The sequence below is a fragment of the Somniosus microcephalus genome, chromosome 19 (assembly GCF_052327205.1).
Source record: "Somniosus microcephalus isolate GS21.2 chromosome 19, FLI_Smic_1.0, whole genome shotgun sequence".
NCBI classification, from domain to species: domain Eukaryota; kingdom Metazoa; phylum Chordata; class Chondrichthyes; order Squaliformes; family Somniosidae; genus Somniosus; species Somniosus microcephalus.
The window spans coordinates 82,775,807-82,799,109 of record NC_141005.1 but is presented as its reverse complement, the minus strand read 5'-3'; the positions used below and the strand labels follow the sequence as shown (position 1 = coordinate 82,799,109).

At 50.7% G+C, this 23,303-nt stretch overlaps 2 protein-coding genes across 5 annotated transcripts in view; both read left to right on the top strand.

The window, feature by feature from the left end:
* mycbp (MYC binding protein) overlaps positions 1–8,184 on the top strand; it is a 42,807-nt gene extending 34,623 nt beyond the window's left edge. Inside the window, exon 5 of the mRNA XM_085962120.1 lies at positions 7,212–8,184. Within this exon, the coding sequence (XP_085818246.1) occupies positions 7,212–7,256 (45 nt within the window). The 3' untranslated portion in view covers positions 7,257–8,184. The remainder of the gene's footprint in view (positions 1–7,211) is intronic.
* Positions 8,185–10,444: 2,260 nt separating this feature from the next.
* The window catches only part of LOC147104962 (E3 ubiquitin-protein ligase RNF185), a 58,558-nt gene continuing 45,699 nt past the window's right edge, over positions 10,445–23,303 (top strand). For 3 of the 4 annotated variants that reach the window (XR_015072382.1, XR_015072381.1, XM_085962119.1), the window contains exons 1-2: positions 10,445–10,719; positions 18,842–18,860. Coding sequence is in view for 2 of the 4 variants with exons in the window: in XM_085962119.1 (XP_085818245.1) it covers positions 10,538–10,719; positions 18,842–18,860 (201 nt within the window). In the remaining 2 variants the exon portion in view is untranslated. The remainder of the gene's footprint in view (positions 10,720–18,841; positions 18,861–23,303) is intronic. The other variant, XM_085962118.1, reaches the window with a different exon arrangement.

Here is a 23,303-nt window from a genome sequence, read left to right as displayed (position 1 = left end):
TTTGAAAATGGGAATTATGCCCAAAAATTGGAGGGTGGCCAATGTTACACTCCTGTTCAAGAAAGGAGAAGGGGATAAACCAGGAAATGATAGGTCAGTTAGTCTTCCTGTGGGCATGGATGCGCTTCGAGTCCATTATAGGGGGTGAAATAAGTGGACTTAGAAAGGCCAGGGCGTAGGAAGAGTCGGCATGGATCTACAAAGAGCAGATTGTTCTTGATTTATTGGAATTATTTGAGGAAATCAGAGTGTATAAAGAAAGGGGAGATGGTGGATGTAGATTCGGACTTTCAGAAAACATTTAGGAGATGCCAAGTAAGAAACTTAGAATCATAGAATGGTTACAGCAAGAGCACTTCAGCTAGTCCCACTCCACCGACCTTTCCCCGTAGCCCTGCAAATTTCTTTCCTTCAGATACTTATCCAACTCCTGTTTGAAAGCCGTGATTGAATCTGCCTCCACCACCCTTTCAGGCAGTGCATTCCAGATCCTAACCACTCGCTGTGTAAAAAAGTTTTTTCTTACGTTGCCTTTGGTTCTTTTGCCAATCACCTTAAGTCTGTGTCCTCTGGTTCTCGACCCTTCTGCCAATGGGAACAGTTTCTCTCTATCTACTCTGTCCAGACCCCTCATGATTTATCAAATCTCCTCTCCACTTTCTCTGCTCTAAGGAGAACAACCCCAGCTTCTCCAGTCTATCAACGTAACTGAAGTCCCTCATCCCTGGAATCAATCTCGTAAATCTTTTCTGCATCCTCTCTAAGGCCTTCACATCCTTCCTAAAGTATGATGCCCAGAATTGGACACAATACTCCAGTTGGAGCCAAACCACTGTTTTATACAGGTTCATCATAATTTCCACACTTTTGTACTCTATACCTCTATTTATGAACCTATGATCCTGTAAGCCTTTTTAACTGCTTTCTCAACCTGCCCTGCCACCTTCAACGATTTGTGCACACATACCCCCAGGTCTCTCTGTTCATGCACCCCCTTCAGGATTGTACCATTTAGTTTATATTTCCTCTCCTCATTCTTTCTACCAAAATGTATCACTTCGCACTTTTCTGCGTTAAATTTTATCTGTCACGTGTCCACCCATTCCACCAGCTTGCCTATGTCCTCTTGAAGTCTATCACTATCCTCCTCACTGTTCACTATACTTCCAAGTTTTGTGTCATCTGCAAATTTTGAAATTGTGCCCTGTACACCCACATCCAAGTCACTAATATACATCAAGAAAAGCAGTGGTCCTAGAACCGACCCCAGGGAACCCCACTGTATACCTTCCTCCAGTCCGAAAAACAACCGTTCACCACTACTCTCTGTTTCCTGTCACTTAGCCAATTCCGTATCCATGCTGTCACTGTCCCTTTTATTCCATGGGCTTCAACTTTGCTGGCAAGCCTATTTATTATGTGGCACTTTGTTGAACGCCTTTTGGAAATCTATATACACTACGCTGCATTACCCTCATCAACCCTCTCTGTTACCTCATCAAAAAACGCAATCAAGTTGGTTAAACACGATTTGCCTTTAACAAATCCGTGCTGGCTTTCCTTAATTAATCCACATCTATCCAAGTGACTGTTAATTGTGTCCCAGATTACTGTTTCTAAAAGCTTCCCCACTACCGAGGTTAAACTGACTGGCCTGCAGTTGCTGGGTTTATCTTTACACCCTTTTTTGAACAATGGTGTAACATTTTCAGTTCTCCAGTCCTCTGGCACCACCCCCGTATCTATGGAGGTGTGGAATATTATGGTGATTTCCAACCTCAATTCCCTAAGCATCCTAGGATGCATCCCATCCACTCCTGGTGATTTATCTACTTTTAAGTACAGCCAGCCTTTCTAATACCTCTTTATCAATTTTTATCCTATCAAGTGTCTCCACTACCTTCTCCTTCAGTATGCCTATGGCAGCATCCTCTTCCTTGGTGATGACAGATGCAAAGTACTCATTTAGTACCTCAGCCATACCCTCTGCCTCCATGCATAGGTCTCCTTTTTGATCCCTAATCGGCACCACCCCTTCTCTTACTCGGGGATAGATACTGTTCTCTGCAGCTGCAACCGAGAGTTCCGAAGGTTGTGTTCCCTGCCCAGTGCCAGGGTTAAAGACAGCTCGTGGCTGGAGAACAACTTGGAGTGGGAGGGGGAGGATCCATTTGTTGTGGTCCACGTAGGAACCAACAACATAGGTAGAACTAGGAATGAGGTTCTGCTGAAGGAGTTTGAGGAGCTAGGATCCAAATTAAAAAGCAGAACCTCAAAGGTAATCATCGCTGAATTGTTACCTGAGCCACGTGCAAATTGGCATAGGGACAAACAGATTAGAGGTTTAAATGCGTGGCTCAAAGAGTGGTGTGGGAGGAAGGGGTTTCAGTTCATGGGGCACTGGCACCGCTGGGGAAAGAGGGAGCTGTTCCGTTGGGACGGGTTCCACTTAAACTGGGCTGGGATCAGTGTCCTGGCGAACCGAATAACTAGGGCAGTAGACAGGGCTTTAAACTAATGAGGATTCAGGAAAGAGTAAATTTAAAAGCAGCGAGAGAAATGTCAAGGCTCTAGAGCAGAGTAGAGTTTTGGGTAAAAATAAGCAGTGGGTCAGGAAGGGACAGAGGGAGTAACAAAGGTAATAAGGCACCAGTGACTAAGGTGACATCAGGGAAAAAGAGAAATAAGTCAAAGCTAAAGGTACTATATCCGAATGCGCAAAGCATTCGCAACAAAATAGATGACTTAATAACATAGATAGAAATGAACAGGTTTGATCTAATAGCCATAACGGAGATGTGGTTGCAACGTGGCCAAGGTTGGGAACTAAATATTCCAGGATACATAACTTTTAGAAGGGATAGGCAAAATGGGAAAGGAGGAGGGGTAGCCCTAATGATAAAGGATGGGATAAAGACAGTCGAGAGAAAGGATCTTAGCTCCGAAAATCAAGAAGTAGAATTAGTTTGGGTGGAGCTAAGAAACAGCAAGGGGCAGAAAGCATTGGTAGGAGTTGTTTATAGACCCCCAAACAGTAGTTGTAATGTAGGGCAGTGTATAAATCAGGAAATTAGAGGCACATGTAACAAGGGTAATACAGTGATCATGGGGCACTTTAATCTACATATAGACTGGGCAAACCAAATTTGCAGTAATAGTGTGGAGGATTAATTCATGGAATGTATGCAGGATAGTTTTCTAGATCAGTATTGACGTAATAAAACTCACTACACACTTGGTTTGAGCATAAAGCAAGGCTTTAATCAACTTGTTTCAGAACATGGAGGTCTAGTTGTACTTCACTAGTTCCTTGTCTTACAAAAGGTCCCTGGAAATCTGGGGCCGACGCCCAAGTATTTATACTCCTTGGACGGCGCCACCAGCTGGCCGTCCAGCGTTATTTCACGAGTAGTTTCTTGAATGATGAGATTTATAACAAGTATGTTGAACCAACTAGGGAACAGGTTATTTTAGATCTAATATTGTGCAACGAGAAAGGGTTCATTAATAACCTTGAAGTAAAGGGGCCTTTAGGGAAGAGTGACTATAATATGATAGCATTTTATATTGAGTTTGAAAGTGATTTAGTTAAATTCGAAACTAGGGTCTTAAATCTAAGCAAAGCAAACTACGTAGGTATGAGGGGCGAGTTCGCTAAGGAAGATTGGGAAACTACATTAAAAGGTATGACAGTGGACGAGCAATGGCTAGCGTTTAAAGAATTAATACATAACTTACAACAAATATACATTCCTTTAAGGCACAAAAACCCCACAGGAAAAGTGGTCCAACCATGGCTAAGTTAGATCAAAGGAAGAGGCTTATAATGTTTCCAAAAAGAGTAGTAAGCCTGAGGATTAGGAGGATTTTAGAATTCAGCAAAGGAGGACCAAGAAATTAATAAAGAAAGGGAAAATAGAATGAGTGTAAACTAGCGAGAGACATAAAAACAGACTGTAAAAGCTTGTATAGGTATGTAAAAAGAACAAAGATTAGCAAAAGTAAATGTGGGTCCCTTACAGGCTGAGACAGGAGAAATTATAATGGGGAATAAGGTAATGGCAGAGAAATTAAACAAATACTTTGTGTCTGTCTGGAAGAAGACGCAAAAGATTTCCTGGAAATAGTGGCGAACCCATGGTCTAGCGAGAATGAGGAACTGAAAGAATTAGTTTTAGTAAAAAAAAAATAGTACTGGAGAAATTAATGGGACTGAAAGCTGATAAATCCCCTGGACCTGATGGCCTACATCATAGGGTTTTGAAAGAGGTGGCTATAGTTATAGCGGATGCATTGGTTGTCATTTTCCAAAATTCCATAGATTCTAGAATGGTTCCCGTGGATTGGAAGGTAGCAAATGTAACCCCACTATTTGAGAAAGGAGGGAGAGAGAAAACAGGGCACTACAGACCAGTTAGCCTGACATCAGTAGTAGGAAGAATGCGAGAATCTATTATTAAGGATGTGGTAACAGGGCACTTAGAAAATTATAATAGGATTGGGCAGTCAACATGGATTTATGAAAGGGAAATCATCTTTGACAAAGAGTTTTTTGAGGTTGTAACTAGCAGAAGAGATAAGGGGGGAACCAGTGGATGTGGTGTATTTGGATTTTCAGAAGGCATTTGATAAGGTAACACACGAGGTTATTAAGAAAATTAGGGCTCATGGGATTGGGTGTAATATACTAACATGGATTGAGGATTGGTTAACGGACAGAAAACAGAGTAGGAATAAATGGGTCATTTTCGGGTTAGCAGGCTGTAACTAATGGGGTACCTCAGGGATCAGTGCTTGGGCCTCAGCTATTCACAATCTACGTCAATGATTTGGATGAATGTAAGAAGTCACACAACACCAGGTTATAGTCCAACAGCTTTATTTGAAGTCACAAGCTTTCGGAGCGCTGCTCCTTCGTCAGGTGAAGTGGAGAGATGCATACAGACACAGCTTATATAGTCAGAGAATAATGTCAGATGTTTACAGGTAATCTTTCTAACTGCCATTTATCACACCTCGGCAGAGAGATAATCACAGCAATCAAAGGTGTGAATGGTGTCCAAACAGGTCAGTCAGGAAAACATTACATCAAAGATTGCTGTGATTATCTCTCTGCCGAGGTGTGATAAATGGCAGTTAGAAAGATTACCTGTAAACATCTGACATTATTCTCTGACTATATAAGCTGTGTCTTTATGCATCTCTCCACTTCAGCTGACGAAGGAGCAGCGCTCCGAAAGCTTGTGACTTCAAATAAAGCTGTTGGACTATAACCTGGTGTTGTGTGACTTCTTACATTTGTCCACCCCAGTCCAACTCCGGCACCTCCACACAATGATTTGGATGAGGGGACCAAATGTAATAAATATATCCATGTTTGCTGATGATACAAAGCTGAGTGGGAATGTAAGTTGTGAGGAGGATGCAAGGAGGCTTCAAGGGGATATAGACAGGCTAAGTGAGTGGGCAAGAACATGGCAAATGGAATATAATGTGGAGAAATGTGAAGTTATCCACTTTGGTAGGAAAAATAGAAAAGCAGAGTATTTTTTAAATGGTGAGAGATTGGGAAATGTTGGTGTTCAGAGGGACCTGGGTGTCCTTGTACACGAATCACTGAAAGTTAACATGCAGATACAGCAAGCGATTAGGAAAGCAAATGGTATGTTGGCCTTTCTTACAAGAGGATTTGAGTATAAGAGTAATGACATCTTACTGCAATTATATAGGGCCCTGGTGAGACCACACCTGGAGTATTGTGTATAGTTTTGGTCTCTTTACCTAAGGAAGGATATACTTCCCATAGAAGGAGTGCAACGAAGGTTCACCAGACTGGTTCCTGGGATGGGGGGATTGTCCTCTGAGGAGAGATTGAGTAGACACTCGAGTTTAGAAGAATGAGAGGTGATCTCATTGAAACAAATAAAATTATTACAGGGCTTGACAGGGTAGATGCAGGCAGTGTTTCCCCTGGCTGGGGAGTCTAGAACCAGGGGTCACAGTCTCAGAATAAGGGGTTGGCCATTTAGGACTGAGATGAGGAGAAATCTCTTCACTCAGAGGATGGTGAATCTTTGGAATTCTCTACCCCAGAGGGCTGTGGCGGCTCAGTCGTTGAGTATATTCAAGACCGAGATTGATAGATTTTTGAATATTAAGGGAATCGAGGGATATGGGGATAGTGCAGGAAAGTGGAGATGAGGTAGAAGATCAGCTATGATCTCATTGAATGGCGGAGCAGGCTCGAGGGGCCGAATGTCCAACTCCTGCTCCTATTTCTTATGTTCTTATCTTATGTTCTTATGATAACTCCCCTGCTGCTCTTCAAAATAGTGCCATGGGATCTTTTACGTCCACCTGAGAGAGCAGACGGGGCCTCAGTTTTACGTCTCATCCAAAAGACGGCACCTCTGACAGTGCAGCACTCCCTCAGTACTGCACTGAGTGTCAGCCTAGATTTTTGTGCTCCAGTCTCTGGAGTGGGACTTGAACCCACAACCTTCCCACTCAGCCACAACTGACACTGTTGGACACTCATGACAGCGACTGATAATACCTTAATGTGAAACACTGATTCATGGGGAAACTGATCAGCTGAGTGTCTCCAATCCAGGCTAGTAATAAATTCCAGGTGGAGTTTTTATTTTGCCCAGTCGGGATGTTTCCGCTCCCTGCTCCTTTCAGCCCAGTAACCTGGTGAATGGCCATCAATGCTCTGTGGGCCTCTCTTGCTCCAGTGTCAAAGACAGATGACTTGATTCCTGTCTCTTATTGCGAGCATGTCATCTGGGAGCCAACTCGACAATATGAAGTCAATTTTATTTTGGGGATCAGATGCCATTTATTACCGAGCCTTTTCTGTCTTTGTTTCTTTCTCTATCTGCCGTGAACCTTGCCAGGTGGTTACTGTAAAAACATTGGAAAGGACTGTATTCAAGTTCTTTAAAGTAGCATTTACATTGAACTGTGTGATCAGTTTTTAAAATCCTGCTTTGATTTGTGTAATTTTTATGGAGCTGTTTAAGTTTCACTTAAAAAAAAAAAAAAAAAAAAAAAAAAAAAATTGCCTGACCTGTAAAAATCTGTTTCCTTGCGAGCAATGCAGAGTTTGCAGGTATATCTGTGGGTAAATTGGTGACATGTTTTTGATGCAGAAATCAGCTGGGAAGTTTGTTAATGAAAGCTAAAGTATTTCAATCTGTTATCCACAGCTTGCACAGTTCGAACCCCCGAAAGAGGAAGGGCAACCTGAATAGTAAATCCGGACTCGCTACAGCATCAGAAGAATGCATGAACGGGATCAAAGCAATCAGCTGACATTATATTGAGTTTGGGGAATTGCCACCTATTCTGGGGATGGAAACGGTTTGAAATGCAGTCAGTCCTTTAGGTTACACATGCCAAGGTATCACCACTCTCAGCTGGCCACACTGCAGCAATGCCATTGCTGTCAGTTTCTACTGAGCAGCATTTGGGACTAGACACTGTAGTGGGACAAAGAAATTGCGTTTAACTTAAGTCACTGCACCAATAAAATCTGCACAAGCTTTGATTCAGAAATGGCCATTAAATCCAACATAAATTGTATACATTTCAACAACCATTGATGGAACTGTCTTAAACTTTGTTAATATTGGCATGATGTCACCCGAGACCTGAGAGGCATTTCACACAACACTCTGTTTGACCAGACACGTTTGTTAAATACTCTTTTTGCACTTTGGGGGAGAGCTATAATGAGTAGGTTAAGAGGATAATTTGTCTTATGTTTCCTGTTAGATTGGGGATGGGGGAGGGAGAAGCCACTTCAAGTAGCATTTGGCCAATAAAGAACCCAGCACTGCATTACCTGTTCACAAGCCACACTGAACAAGTATCACCATTGTTTGGGGCTTGATGGCAGAGTATGAGCCTCCTTGTTGGATGGTTTCCTGTCATCCTGCCAGCAGTCTGGTGGAAGCTAATGGTGGCTACAAGGCAGCCAGTGACCCACTGACACTACAGTGTGCACGGGTGCCTTAGAGCAGTAAGTCGGGGGTAGTCTACTGACTTACCGCACCACTAGTTTGACTGAAAACCAACCTTATTGGCTCATTATTTCACAAATTCTACCCTTATTTCTTGTTGTACAGCAGTTCAATTTTCCCTTTTTGTACTTACTCAATAAAGTCTCTTTGCACATCATTGGTGTGTTTATTACACCACAGTGACCAAAAGAACCAGATTCTTGTTCCAAGAACCAATGTCATCCAAGATGGCAGGTGTATTTTCAGTGGTTATGGAAATTACAGGAGACCATTCTGCCCATCGCCCTGTGCCAGCCCTTCAATTGGAGCTGTGTCCAAACCTGTATCTGTCCTTTCTCCATATTCTTTTATATTCTGAACGTAAATGACTGCTCTCTCCCCTTTCCTCTCTGCTTTCTACTTTAAACGGTGATCCTGCTGGGCATTGCATGACAAAAAATCTGGTGCACCGCAAGAGTAGTTTAACATTGAATTAGAATCATAGAATGGTTCCAGCACAGTAGGAGGCCATTCAGCCTGTCGAGCCCGTGCTGGCTCTCTAGAAGAGCACTTCAGCTAGTCCCACTCCCTCGCCCTTTCCCTGTAACCCTGCAGTGAATTCCACCTTGAATCTGTGTCCTCTGGTTCTCGACCCTTCCGCCAATGGGAACAGTTTCTATCTACTCTGTCCAGACCCCTCATGATTTTGAACACCTCCATCAAATCTCCTCTCAATCTTCTCTGCTCTAAGGACAACCCCAGCTTCTCCAGTCATATACTTCCAAGTTTTGTATCATCCGCAAATTTCGAAATCATGCCCTGTACACCCAAGTCCAAATCATTAATATATATCAAGAAAAGTAGTGGTCTTAGTGCAGACCCCTGGGGAACCCCACTGTATACCTTCCTCCAGTCCGAAAAAACAACCGTTCACCACTACTCTGTTTCCTGTCACTTAGTCAATTTTGTATTCACGTTGTCACTGTCCCTTTTATTCCACTGCTTCAACTTTGCTGGCAAGCCTATTATGTGGCACTTTTTCAAACGCCTTTTGGAAATCCATGTACGCCACGTCAACCACATTGCCCTCATCAACCCTCTCTTTTACCTCATCAAATAACTCGATCAAGTTAGTTAAAAACGATTTGCCTTTAACAAATCCGTGCTGGCTTTCCTTAATTAATCCACACTTGTCAAAGTGACTTAATTTTGACCCGGATTATCGTTTCTAAAAGCTTCCCCACCACCGAGGTTAAACTGACTGGCCTGTAGTTGTTGGGTTTATCCTTACACCCTTTTTTGAACAAAGGTGTAACATTTGCAGTTCTCCAGTCCTCTGGCACCACACCCACATCTAAGGAGGATTGGAAGATTATGGCTATACCATCACAATTTCCACCTTTACTTCCCTCAGCATCCTAGGGTGCATCCCATGTGGTCCTTGTTGCTTATCTACTTTAAGTACAGCCAGCCTTTCTAGTACCTCTTTATCAATTTTTGGCCCATCCAATATTTCAACTACCTCCTCTTTCATTATGACTTTGGCAGCATCTTCTTCCTTGGTGAAGACAGATGCAAAGTACTCATTTAGTACCTCAGCCATGCCCTTTGCTTCCATGCAAGGTCTCCTTTTTGGTCCCTGATCAGCTCCACTTCTCTTACTACCTGATAACTATTTATATGCCTATAGAAGACTTTTGGATTCCCTTTTATGTTAGTTGCCAGTCTATTGTCCTTGCCCCTCTTATTTCCTTTTTCACTTGCCCTCTGAACTTTCTATATTCAGCCTGGTTCTCGTTTGTATTCGCAACCTGACATCTGTCATTCTGTGATAAGCCCCCTTTTTCTGCTTCATCTTGCTCTCTATCTCTTGTCATACAGGGAGCTCTGGCTTTGGTTGTCCTACCTTTCCCCCTCGTGGGAATCTACCTCGACTGCACCCAAACTAATTCCTCTTTAAAGGCAGCCCAGTGCTCGATTACAGTTTTGCCTGCCAATCTTTGATTCCAATTTACCCGGGCCAGATCCGTTCTCAACTCACTAAATTGGACCCCCCCCCCCCGTTAAACATTTTTACTCTAGATTGCTCCTTGTCCTTTTCCATAGCTAATCTAAACCTTATGATACTACGATCACTGTTCCCTAAATGTTCCCCGACTGACACTGACTCCACTTGACCCACCTCATTCCCCAGTACCAGATCCAGCAATGCCTCCTCCCTGGTCGGGCTGGAAACATACCGATCATTAAAGGATGAGGAGGGAAATCCACCATTACAATAAAATAATTCCTGCATTACAACAGTGACTATACTTCAAAAGTACTTCATTGGTTGTAAAGCACTGTGAGACGTGCTGAGGTTGTGAAAGGCGCTGTAGAAATCCAAATCTTTCTCTTTAGTGAATGCCAGGAGCGGAACCTTCCCCAGCCCCATGTTGCTGGGGGCCGAGTTCCAGCGCCGCCCGGAGCGGTTGCTAGGGCGCTGTCCGTTCCGGTGAGGAGCCGGATGTGTGTGTGTTGCTAGTGGGGAGATGGCGAGTTTGGGCTCGGCGGCGGCCGGTGCGGACCGAGAGCACGGCCCTGGCCCTGGCCCTGGGGATAGCAGAGCCCGCGCTTCCGGGGAGAACAGCGGACAGGACAGCACGTTCGAGTGCAACATCTGTCTGGACACGGCCAAGGACGCGGTCATCAGTCTGTGTGGACACCTCTTCTGGTGAGAGACTGGGGGAGAGAGAGAGAAACTGGGGGGGGGGGAGAGAGAGAGAGAAACTGGGGAGGGGGGGGAGAGAGAGAAACTGGGGAGGGGGGGGGGAGAGAGAGAGAAACTGAGGGGGGGGGAGAGAGAGAGAAACTGAGGGGGGGGGGGAGAGAGAGAAACTGGGGGGGGGGGGGGGAGAGAGAGAAACTGAGGGGGGGGGGGAGAGAGAGAAACTGAGGGGGGGGGGGGAGAGAGAGAAACTGAGGGGGGGGGGGGGAGAGAGAGAAACTGAGGGGGGGGGGGGAGAGAGAGAAACTGAGGGGGGGGGGGGAGAGAGAGAAACTGAGGGGGGGGGGGGAGAGAGAGAAACTGAGGGGGGGGGGGGAGAGAGAGAAACTGAGGGGGGGGGGGGAGAGAGAGAAACTGAGGGGGGGGGAGAGAGAGAGAAACGGGGGGGGAGAGAGAGAGAAACTGGGGGGGGGAGAGAGAGAGAAACTGGGGGGGGGGAGAGAGAGAGAAACTGGGGGGGGGGGAGAGAGAGAGAAACTGGGGGGGGGGTGGAGAGAGAGAAACTGGGGGGGGGGGGTGGAGAGAGAGAAACTGGGGGTTTGGGGGGGAGAGAGAGAAACTGGGGGTTTGGGGGGGAGAGAGAGAAACTGGGGGTTTGGGGGGGGAGAGAGAAACTGGGGGTTGGGGGGGGAGAGAGAGAAACTGGGGGTTGGGGGGGGAGAGAGAGAAACTGGGGGTTGGGGGGGGGAGAGAGAGAAACTGGGGGTTGGGGGGGGAGAGAGAGAAACTGGGGGTTGGGGGGAGGGAGAGAGAGAAACTGGGGGTGGGGGGGAGAGAGAGAAACTGGGGGTGGGGGGGAGAGAGAGAAACTGGGGCTGGGGGGGAGAGAGTGAAACTGGGGGTGGGGGGGGAGAGAGAGAAACTGGGGTGGGGGGGAGAGAGAGAAACTGGGGGGGTGGAGAGAAACTGGGGGGGGTGGAGAGAGAAACTGGGGGGGAGAGAGAGAAACGGGGGGGGAGAGAGAAACGGGGGGGGAGAGAGAAACTGGGGGGGGTGAGAGAGAAACGGGGGGGAAGAGAGAAACGGGGGGAGAGAAACTGGGGGTGGGGGGAGAGAGAAACTGGGGGCGGGGGGTGGAGAGAGAAACGGGGGGGAGAGAGAGAAACGGGGGGGAGGGAGAGAGAAACTGGGGGTGGGGGGGAGAGAGAGAAACTGGGGCTGGGGGGGAGAGAGGGAAACGGGGTGGGGGGGGAGAGAGAGAAACTGGGGTGGGGGGGAGAGAGAGAAACTGGGGTGGGGGGGAGAGAGAGAAACTGGGGGGGTGGAGAGAGAAACTGGGGGGGTGGAGAGAGAAACTGGGGGGGGTGGAGAGAAACTGGGGGGGGTGGAGAGAGAAACTGGGGGGGAGAGAGAGAAACTGGGGGGAGAGAGAGAAACGGGGGGGGAGAGAGAAACGGGGGGGAGAGAGAAACTGGGGGGGGTGAGAGAGAAACTGGGGGGGGTGGAGAGAGAAACTGGGGGGGAAGAGAGAAACGGGGGGAGAGAAACTGGGGGGGTGGAGAGAGAAACGGGGGGGTGGAGAGAGAAACTGGGGAGGGGGGAGAAACTGGGGGGCGGGGGAGAGAGAGAGAAACGGGGGGGGAGAGAGAAACTGGGGGGGGAGAGAGAAACTGGGGGGGAGAAACGGGGGAGAGAGAGAAACGGGAGGGAGAGAGAAACGGGGGGGGAAAGAGAAACGGGGGGGAGAGAGAGAAACTGGGGGGAGAGAGAGAGAAATGGGGGGGAGAGAGAAACGGAGGGGGGGGAGAGAGAGAAACGGAGGGGGGGAGAGAGAAAAACGGAGGGGGGGGAGAGAGAGAAATGGGGGGAGAGAGAAACGGGGGGGAGAGAGAGAGAAACGGGGGGGAGAGAGAGAGAAACTGGGGGGGAGAGAGAGAAACGGGGGGGAGAGAGAAACGGGGGGAGAGAGAAACGGGGGGGAGAGAGAGAAATGGGGGGAGAGAGAGAAACGGAGGGGGGGGAGAGAGAGAAACGGAGGGGGGGAGAGAGAGAAACGGAGGGGGGGAGAGAGAAACGGAGGGGGGGGAGAGAGAGAAACGGAGGGGGGGGGAGAGAGAGAAACGGGGGGAGAGAGAGAAACGGGGGGAGAGAGAGAGAAACGGGGGGGGAGAGAGAGAAACGGGGGGAGAGAGAGAAACGGGGGGGAGAGAGAAACTGGGGGGGAGAGAGAAACTGGGGGGGGAGAGAGAAACTGGGGGGGAGAGAGAAACGGGGGGAGAGAGAAACTTGGGGGGGGCGGAGAGAGAGAAACTTGGTGGGGGGGGAGAGAGAGAGACTGTTGGGGGGGGGGGGGGGGAGAGAGAGAAACTGGGGGGGGGGGCCGTATCCTCCGGACTCAAAGGAAAACCGTAAACAATGCATGCAGGGCAGAACTAGGCCAATATCCATTAATGATCACTATCCAAAAAAGAGCCACTAAATTTTGGAAACACCTGGAAATGAGCAACCCCCAATGCTATCATTACGAAGCCCTGAAATGCCAAGAGAGGACCATAAAGAAGAATACCCTCAGTCAACTAGTCCTGGGACTCAGTGAAGTAACTACTAACAGTACTAACAATAACCAGCCCCAGGACAGTGACAGCGTAACACAAAGAATTCGACCCAACACAATCGTCGCTAAGCAAAAGGAAAAATATCTGTCATATTGGGCAGAAACAACAAAAACCCAAAGCAAACTCAATTGCTACTTGGCCCTAAACAGACAATACAACATGGCTGATTACCTGACCATGGTAAAGGATAGCAAACTGAGAAAAACTTTGACAATGTACAGACTTAGTGAACATAACCTGGCGATCGAAAAAGGTAGACACAGGCAGACCCGGCTGCCAAGAGAGGACAGGATATGCTCTCACTGCAATCAGGGAGTGGTGGAGACAGAGATGCACTTCCTCACAGCTTGTAGAAAATATCAGGGCATAAGGGAGAACTTCTACCCAAAATTCACAAAAATATGCCCGGAATTCAGAAATTTGAATGACGACCAAAAACTCCCATACCTACTAGGGGAAGAGAGAAATTGTGTAACACTAGCGGCACACTATGTTACAGCTTGCCATAAACAGAGGGACAACCACTAAATATAAGAAAAGAGTATGTATAAATTATATGAAAGTATATTTATACACTCAGGGATATATCTGTTTATACACTGTATGGATAGAGCTGTATTTTTGTGAACAAACATGAATGTTTTTCGATGCTTTGGCAACATAAGATGTAACTTGTCATGCCAATAAAGCGATTTGAATTGAATTGAGAGAGACTGGGGGGGGGAGAGAGAGACTGTGGGGGGGAGAGAGACTGGGGGGGGAGAGAGAGACTGTGGGGGGGGAGAGAGACTGGGGGGGAGAGAGAGAGACTGGGGGGAGAGAGAGAGAGACTGGGGGGGAGAGAGAGAGAGACTGGGGGAGAGTGAGAGACGAGGGAGAGAGAGAGACTGGGGGGAGAGAGAGACTGGGGGGGGAGAGAGAGAGACTGGGGGGAGAGAGAGAGAGAGAGACTGGGGGGAGAGAGAGGCTGGGGGGAGAGAGAGACTGGGGAGAGAGAGAGAGAGACGGGGGAGAGAGAGAGACTGGGGGGAGAGAGACGGGGGAGAGAGAGAGACTGGGGGGAGAGAGTGGGGGAGAGAGAGAGACACTGGGGGGGAGAGAGAGAGAAAGAGACTGGAGGGAGAGAGGGAGGCAGCTCTGTCGAAGCCTGGGTCTGTACATTGTCAATGGTAGACTATTGGGAGACTTCCTAGGAAGACCCACCTATTGCTCACCTCTTGGCTTCAGCACCGTAGACTATATGATTACGGATCTGGACCCATCCTCTTTCAGAACATTCACAGTCAAACCACAAACAACACTGTCAGATCACAGTCAAATTACTGCATATCTTGAAAGGACAGAAACAACCAACACAGAAACACAATCCAGTAAGCTGTACAACATTAAAAAATCTTACAGATGGGCCAAAAACAGCACGGAAAAATACCAGAAAGCAATTAGCAATCAAACAACTCAAGCTCTCTTGGACACCTTTCTGGAAAATACATACACACACAATAAAGAAGGCGTAAACCGGGCAGTGAATAACCTAAATAATATTTTTGATAATTTGGCATCAATGTCAAACTTGAAAGTTCGCAAGAACAAACCCAAAACAAAAAACTACGAAAAATGGTTTGACTCCGATTGCTAGAACATGAGGAAAAAACTCAGAAAAATATCAAACCAAAAACACAGACAACCAGAAAACGAGGAATTACGCCTTACTTATTGTCAGGCACTAACACAATACAAAAACACACTCAGAACCAAGAAAGAGCAGTATATTAAGAATACACTTATCTCCATTGAGGAATCCATTGATTCCAATTGTTTCTGGGACAACTGGAATACATTACACAAAAAACAACACGACGAATTGGCCATTCAAAATGGAGACACATGGGAAAACCATTTTGAAAAATTATACCAGAAAAACACACTAAGCCCAGAGCAATACCAAATATGCGAAAAACTGGCAAAGCTAGAATTTGCCATAAAAGATAACCAAAACCCGATAGACCCCATAATATCTGAAAAAGAGCTAATTGAAAAACTCAAGGACCTGCGACCAGGAAAAGCTTGCGGTGCAGACGGCATCCTAAGCGAGATGATTAAACACACGGACGATAAAATGAAATTGGCTATACTGAAACTCTTCAACTTGGTTCTGAGTGTCGGTTACTTCCCTGATATCTGGAACAAAGGACTCATAACGCCCATATACAAAAGTGGGGACAAAGTTGACCCAAATAACTATCGAGGCATCTGTGTAAACAGTAACCTGGGGAAAGTTTTCTGTAGTATCATAAACAAAAGACTTATAAACTTCCTTGAGGAGCACAATGTCTTGAGTAAAAGCCAAATTGGATTCCTACCAAACTATAGAACATCAAATCAAAAGCAAATCAATCAAATCAAATCAACTTTTATTGTCATTGTTAGTGCACAAGTGTAGTACAATGCCCGAGAGTGTACAATTTGGATTAGGACACTTAAACATTTCAACATACATTTGTACATATATATTAGCATAAATATGACCATAATAAAGTGCATCGGCAGATGTGCAGGCTTTAGTGTTTATTTGTGGAGTTCAGTAGGATGACAGCCCTGGGAAAGAAGCTGTTCCTAAATCTGGTCGTACGGGTGCGAATCCAGATGGTAGGAGGGCGAACAGACTGTGGCTGGGGTGGGTAGGGTCTTTGATGATGGACCGTGCCCTCCATAGGCAGCGTTTCTGATATATATGTTCTATGCTCGGTAGCCGGGTGAAGATATCAGATCATATCTTCACCCTACAGACCCTAATTGACAAACATGTTCATCAAAACAAAAGCAAAATTTTTGCCTGCTTTATAGATTTCCAGAAGGCTTTCGATTCCAAGTGGTGTAGGGGGAAAAACATATGATGTAATTAAATCAATGTATACAAACAATAAATGTGCAGTTAAAATTGGAGACAAACAAACAAAATACTTCCCACAGGGGCGTGGTGTGACGCAGGGCTCGCCCATCTCACCGACACTCTTTAATATTTACATAAATGAATTGACAAAACTACTTGAACAATCTACAGCACCCGGCCTCACCCTATATGAATCCAAGGTTAAATTCCTCCTCTATGCAGATGACTTGGTTCTGCTGTCACCAACTAAGGAGGGTCTACAACAGAACCTGGATCTGCTGGAGTCATTCTGTCAGACCTGGGCCCTGACAATAAACCACCAAAAAACCAAAGTCCTTGTGTTCCAGCAAAGATCCAGACATCAGGGACCCAGAATAAATTTCACACTAGGAACAACTAAAATTGAACAAACCACTAACTACACATACTTGGGCTTAAAAATCAGCTCTACGGAAAATTTTCGTCTGGCTGTGAATGAACTGAAAGACAAAGCTAGAAGGGCTTTCTATGCCATTAAAAGATCAATCCAAATAGAAATCCCAATTAGCATTTGGCTCAAAAAATTTTAATCAGTAATTGAACCAATTGCACTCTATGGCAGTGAGGTGTGGGGACCGCTAACACAACAAGAATTTGCAAAATGGGACAAACACCCAATTGAGATCCTACATGCAGAATTCTGTAAAAGTATCCAAAGGAAAACCGTAAACAATGCATGCAGGGCAGAACTAGGCCAATATCCATTAATAATTACTATCCAAAAAAGAGCCACCAAATTTTGGAAACACCTAAAAATGAGCAACCCCCACTGCTATCATTACGAAGCCCTGAAATGCCAAGAGAGGACCATAAAGAAGAATACCCTCATTCAACTAGTCCTGGGACTCAGTGAAGCAACCACTAACACTACTAACAATAACCAGCCCCAGGACAGTGACATCGTAGCACAGAGAATTCGACCCAACACAATTGTCACTAAGCAAAAGGAAAAATACCTGTCATATTGGGCAGAAACAACAAAAACCCAAAACAAACTCAATTGCTACTTGGCCCTAAACAGACAATACAACATGGCTGAATACCTGACCATGGAAAAGGATAGCAAACTGAGAAAAACCTTGACAAGGTACAGACTTAGTGAACATAGCCTGGCCATCGAAAAAGGCAGACGAAAAAGGCTGCCAAGAGAGGACAGGATATGCTCTCACTGCAGTCAGGGAGAGGTGGAGACAGAGATGCACTTCCTCACAGCTTGTGGAAAATATCAGGGCATCAGGGAGAATTTCTACCAAAAATTCACACAAATATGCCCTGAATTCAGAAATTTGAATGACGACCAAAAACTCCCATACCTACTAGGGGAACAGAGAAACTGTAACCTTAGCGGCACACTATGTTACAGCTTGCCATAAACAGAGGGACAACCAGTAAACCTAAGAAAAGAGTATATACAAATTATACGAATGTATATTTATACACTCAGGGATATATCTGTTTATACAATGTATGAATAGATCTGCGTTTATGTGTTCAACCATAAATGTATTTCGATGCTTTGGCAACATAAGATGTACCTTATCATGCCAATAAAGCGATTTGACTTGAATTGAATTGAGAGAGAGACTGGAGGGAGACAGAGAGAGAGAGACTGGAGGGAGAGAGAGAGAGACTGGGGGGAGATGGAGAGAGAGAGAGACTGGGGGGAGAGAGAGACTGGGGGGAGAGAGAGAGAGAGAGAGACTGGTGGGAGAGAGAGAGACTGGGGGGAGAGAGACGGGGGAGAGAGAGAGACTGCGGGGAGAGAGAGAGACTGTGGGGGGAGAGAGAGTGAGAGACGGGGGAGAGAGAGAGACTGGGGGGGAAAGAGAAAGACTGGGGGAGAGAGAGACTGGGGAGAGAGAGAGAGACTGGGGGGAGAGAGAGACTGGGGGGAGAGAGAGACTGGGGGGAGAGAGAGAGACTGGAGGGAGAGGGCGACTGGGGGGAGGGAGAGAGAGAGTGGGGGGAGAGAGAGAGAGACTGGGGGGAGAGAGAGAGAGAGAGAGACTGGGAGAGAGACTGGGGGGAGAGAGAGACTGGGGGGAGAGAGAGAAAGACTGGGGGGAGAGAGAGAGAGAGACTGGGGAGAGAGAGAGAGACTGGGGGGAGAGAGAGACTGGGGGGAGAGAGAGAGACTGGGGGAGAGAGAGAGACGGGGGAGAGAGACACTGGGGGGAGAGAGAGAGACGGGGGAGAGAGAGAGAGAGACGGGGGAGAGAGAGACTGGAGGGAGAGGGCGACTGGGGGGAGAGAGAGAGCGACTGGGGAGAGAGAGACTGTGGGGAGAGAGTGAGAGAGAGACTGGGGGGAGAGAGAGAGAGACTGGGGGGAGAGAGAGAGACTGGGGAGAGAGAGAGAGACTGGGGGGAGAGAGAGAGAGACTGGGGGGAGGGAGAGAGAGAGAGAGAGACTGGGGGGAGAGAGAGAGAGAGAGAGAGACTGGGGGGAGAGAGAGAGCGAGCGAGCGGAGGGGCGGGGGTAGGTGCTGGTGACGGAAAAGTTTATTTTCCCTGAAAGTTCTAATCTGCTAACGCTTTTGCAATATTTTGTTCCTGTTTGCGGTGAATCCTGTGGATGTCTGCAGCTGGCCCTGCTTACACCAGGTAGGTCTGTGTTACTTTCAGCCTGTTCACTTAGCTCCCCCTAACTAAAGGTTGGGGAAGTCAATGGCTCACAGTGCTTCCAATGAATGCTGAGATTAAGGTGCACTTACTGACTGCTGAGGTGTCAGGTGTGGCTCAGTGATACCATGCTCACCTCTGAGTCAGAAGGTTCAAGTCCCACTCCAGAGACTCAAGCACATAACCTAGGCTGACACTCCCAGTGCAGTGCTGAGGGCGTGCTACACTGTCGGAGGTGCCGTCTTTCAGATGAGATGTTAAACCGAGGAACCGTCTGCTCTCTCGGGTGGAAATAAAAGATTCCATGGCACTATGCGAAGAGCAGGGGAGTTCTCCCTGGTGTCCTGGCCAATATTTATCCCTAAACCAACATCACTAAAAATTTTGGTTTGTATCTCATTGCTGTTTGTGGGAGCTTGCTGTGCACAAATTGGTTGCTGTGTTCCCTACATTACAACAGTGACCACACTTCAAAAATATTTCAGTGGCTATAAAGCTCTTTGGGGTGCTCTGTGGTGGAAGTTCTTTCTTTCGCTGTTGTGGGTAGGGAATTGTTCACATGTCTGATGTGCCATAGACATCCGACCAAACACTCTGGGACCGGATTGATCTTTTCTGATGACTAGGACAGCCCACCCACAACTTCACCGCTGGCTCGGCTCAGACACAAGCTCTCTTTTTATGAGATTGCAAAACTGATAAAGGCATTAGCCAAAAAAAAACAGCACCCACTGACCCCCACACCGTGAATCCCGGCACCCACTGACCCCACACACCGGAACCCGGGCACCCACTGACCCCACACCGGAACCCCGGCACCCACTGACCCCCACACCGGGAACCCCGGCACCCACTGACCCCACACACCGGAACCCGGGCACCCACTGACCCCCACACACCGGAACCCGGGCACCCACTGACCCCCACACCGGGAACCCCGGCACCCACTGACCCCCACACCGGGAACCCCGGCACCCACTGACCCCCACACCGGGAATCCCGGCACCCACTGACCCCCACACCGGGAATCCCGGCACCCACTGACCCCACACACCGGAACCCCGGCACCCACTGACCCCACACACCGGGAACCCCGGCACCCACTGACCCCCACACACCGGGAACCCGGGCACCCACTGACCCCCACACACCGGAACCCCGGCACCCACTGACCCACACACCGGAACCCCGGCACCCACTGACCCCACACACCGGAACCCCGGCACCCACTGACCCCCACACCGGGAACCCACTGACCCCCACACCGGGAACCCGGGCACCCACTGACCCCCACACCGGGAATCCCGGCACCCACTGACCCCACACCGGGAATCCCGGCACCCACTGACTCCCACACACCGGGAACCCCGGCACCCACTGACCCCCACACACCGGAACCCCGGCACCCACTGACCCCACACCGGAACCCCGGCACCCACTGACCCCCACACCGGGAACCCCGGCACCCACTGACCCCCACACACCGGAACCCCGGCACCCACTGACCCCCCACACCGGAACCCCGGCACCCACTGACCCCCACACCGGGAACCCGGGCACCCACTGACCCCCACACCGGGAACCCGGGCACCCACTGACCCCCACACCGGAACCCCGGCACCCACTGACCCCACACCGGGAACCCCGGCACCCACTGACTCCCACACCGGGAACCCCGGCACCCACTGACCCCACACACCGGGAATCCCGGCACCCACTGACCCCACACACCGGGAACCCCGGCACCCACTGACCCCCACACACGGGAATCCCGGCACCCACTGACCCCCCACACCGGAACCCCGGCACCCACTGACCCCCACACCGGGAATCCAGCACCCACTGACCCCACACACCGGAACCCCGGCAACCACTGACCCCCACAACGGAACCCCGGCACCCACTGACCCCCACACCGGAATCCCGGCACCCACTGACCCCACACACCGGAACCCCGGCACCCACTGACCCCACACACCGGGAACCCCGGCACCCACTGACCCCCACACACCGGGAACCCGGGCACCCACTGACCCCCACACACCGGAACCCCGGCACCCACTGACCCACACACCGGAACCCCGGCACCCACTGACCCCACACACCGGAACCCCGGCACCCACTGACCCCCACCCCGGGAACCCACTGACCCCCACACCGGGAACCCGGGCACCCACTGACCCCCACACCGGGAACCCCGGCACCCACTGACCCCCACACACCGGAACCCCGGCACCCACTGACCCCACACCGGAACCCCGGCACCCCACTGACCCCCACACCGGAACCCCGGCACCCACTGACCCCCACACCGGGAACCCGGGCACCCACTGACCCCCACACCCGGGAACCCGGGCACCCCACTGACCCCCACACCGGAACCCCGGCACCCACTGACCCCACACCGGGAACCCCGGCACCCACTGACCCCCACACCGGGAACCCCGGCACCCACTGACCCCACACACCGGGAATCCCGGCACCCACTGACCCCACACACCGGGAACCCCGGCACCCACTGACCCCCACACACCGGGAACCCGGGCACCCACTGACCCCCACACGCCGGAACCCCGGCACCCACTGACCCCCACACACCGGGAACCCGGGCACCCACTGACCCCACACACCGGGAACCCGGGCACCCACTGACCCCCCCACACCGGAACCCCGGCACCCACTGACCCCCACACACCGGAACCCGGGCACCCACTGACCCCCACACACCGCGAATCCCGGCACCCACTGACCCCCACACACCGGGAACCCGGGCACCCACTGACCCCACACACCGGGAACCCGGGCACCCACTGACCCCCCCACACCGGAACCCCGGCACCCACTGACCCCCACACCCGGAACCCCGGCACCCACTGACCCCCACACCGGGAATCCCGGCACCCACTGACCCCCCCACCGGGAACCCGGGCACCCACTGACCCCCACACCGGAACCCCGGCACCCACTGACCCCCACACCGGGAATCCCGGCACCCACTGACCCCCCCACCGGGAACCCGGGCACCCACTGACCCCCACACCGGGAACCCCGGCACCCACTGACCCCCACACACCGGAACCCCGGCACCCACTGACCCCCACACCGGGAACCCGGGAACCCACTGACCCCCCACACCGGGAACCCGGGCACCCACTGACCCCCACACCGGGAATCCCGGCACCCACTGACCCCACACCGGGAATCCCGGCACCCACTGACTCCCACACACCGGGAACCCCGGCACCCACTGACCCCACACACCGGAACCCCGGCACCCACTGACCCCCACACCGGAACCCCGGCACCCACTGACCCCCACACCGGGAACCCCGGCACCCACTGACCCCCACACCGGGAACCCGGGCACCCACTGACCCCCACACCGGGAACCCGGGCACCCACTGACCCCCACACCGGAACCCCGGCACCCACTGACCCCACACCGGGAACCCCGGCACCACTGACCCCCACACCGGGAACCCCGGCACCCACTGACCCCACACACCGGGAATCCCGGCACCCACTGACCCCACACACCGGGAACCCCGGCACCCACTGACCCCCACACACGGGAATCCCGGCACCCACTGACCCCCCCACACCGGAACCCCGGCACCCACTGACCCCACACCGGGAATCCCAGCACCCACTGACCCCACACACCGGAACCCCGGCACCCACTGACCCCACACCGGAACCCCGGCACCCACTGACCCCCACACCGGGAATCCCGGCACCCACTGACCCACACACCGGAACCCCGGCACCCACTGACCCCACACACCGGGAACCCCGGCACCCACTGACCCCCACACACCGGGAACCCGGGCACCCACTGACCCCCACACACCGGAACCCCGGCACCCACTGACCCACACACCGGAACCCCGGCACCCACTGACCCCACACACCGGAACCCCGGCACCCACTGACCCCCACACCGGGAACCCGGGCACCCACTGACCCCCACACCGGGAACCCGGGCACCCACTGACCCCCACACCGGGAATCCCGGCACCCACTGACCCCACACCGGGAATCCCGGCACCCACTGACTCCCACACACCGGGAACCCCGGCACCCACTGACCCCCACACACCGGAACCCCGGCACCCACTGACCCCACACCCGGAACCCCGGCACCCACTGACCCCCACACACCGGAACCCCGGCACCCACTGACCCCACACCGGAACCCCGGCACCCACTGACCCCCACACCGGGAACCCCGGCACCCACTGACCCCCACACACCGGAACCCCGGCACCCACTGACCCCCACACCGGAACCCCGGCACCCACTGACCCCCACACCGGGAACCCGGGCACCCACTGACCCCCACACCGGGAACCCGGGCACCCACTGACCCCCACACCGGAACCCCGGCACCCACTGACCCCACACCGGGAACCCCGGCACCCACTG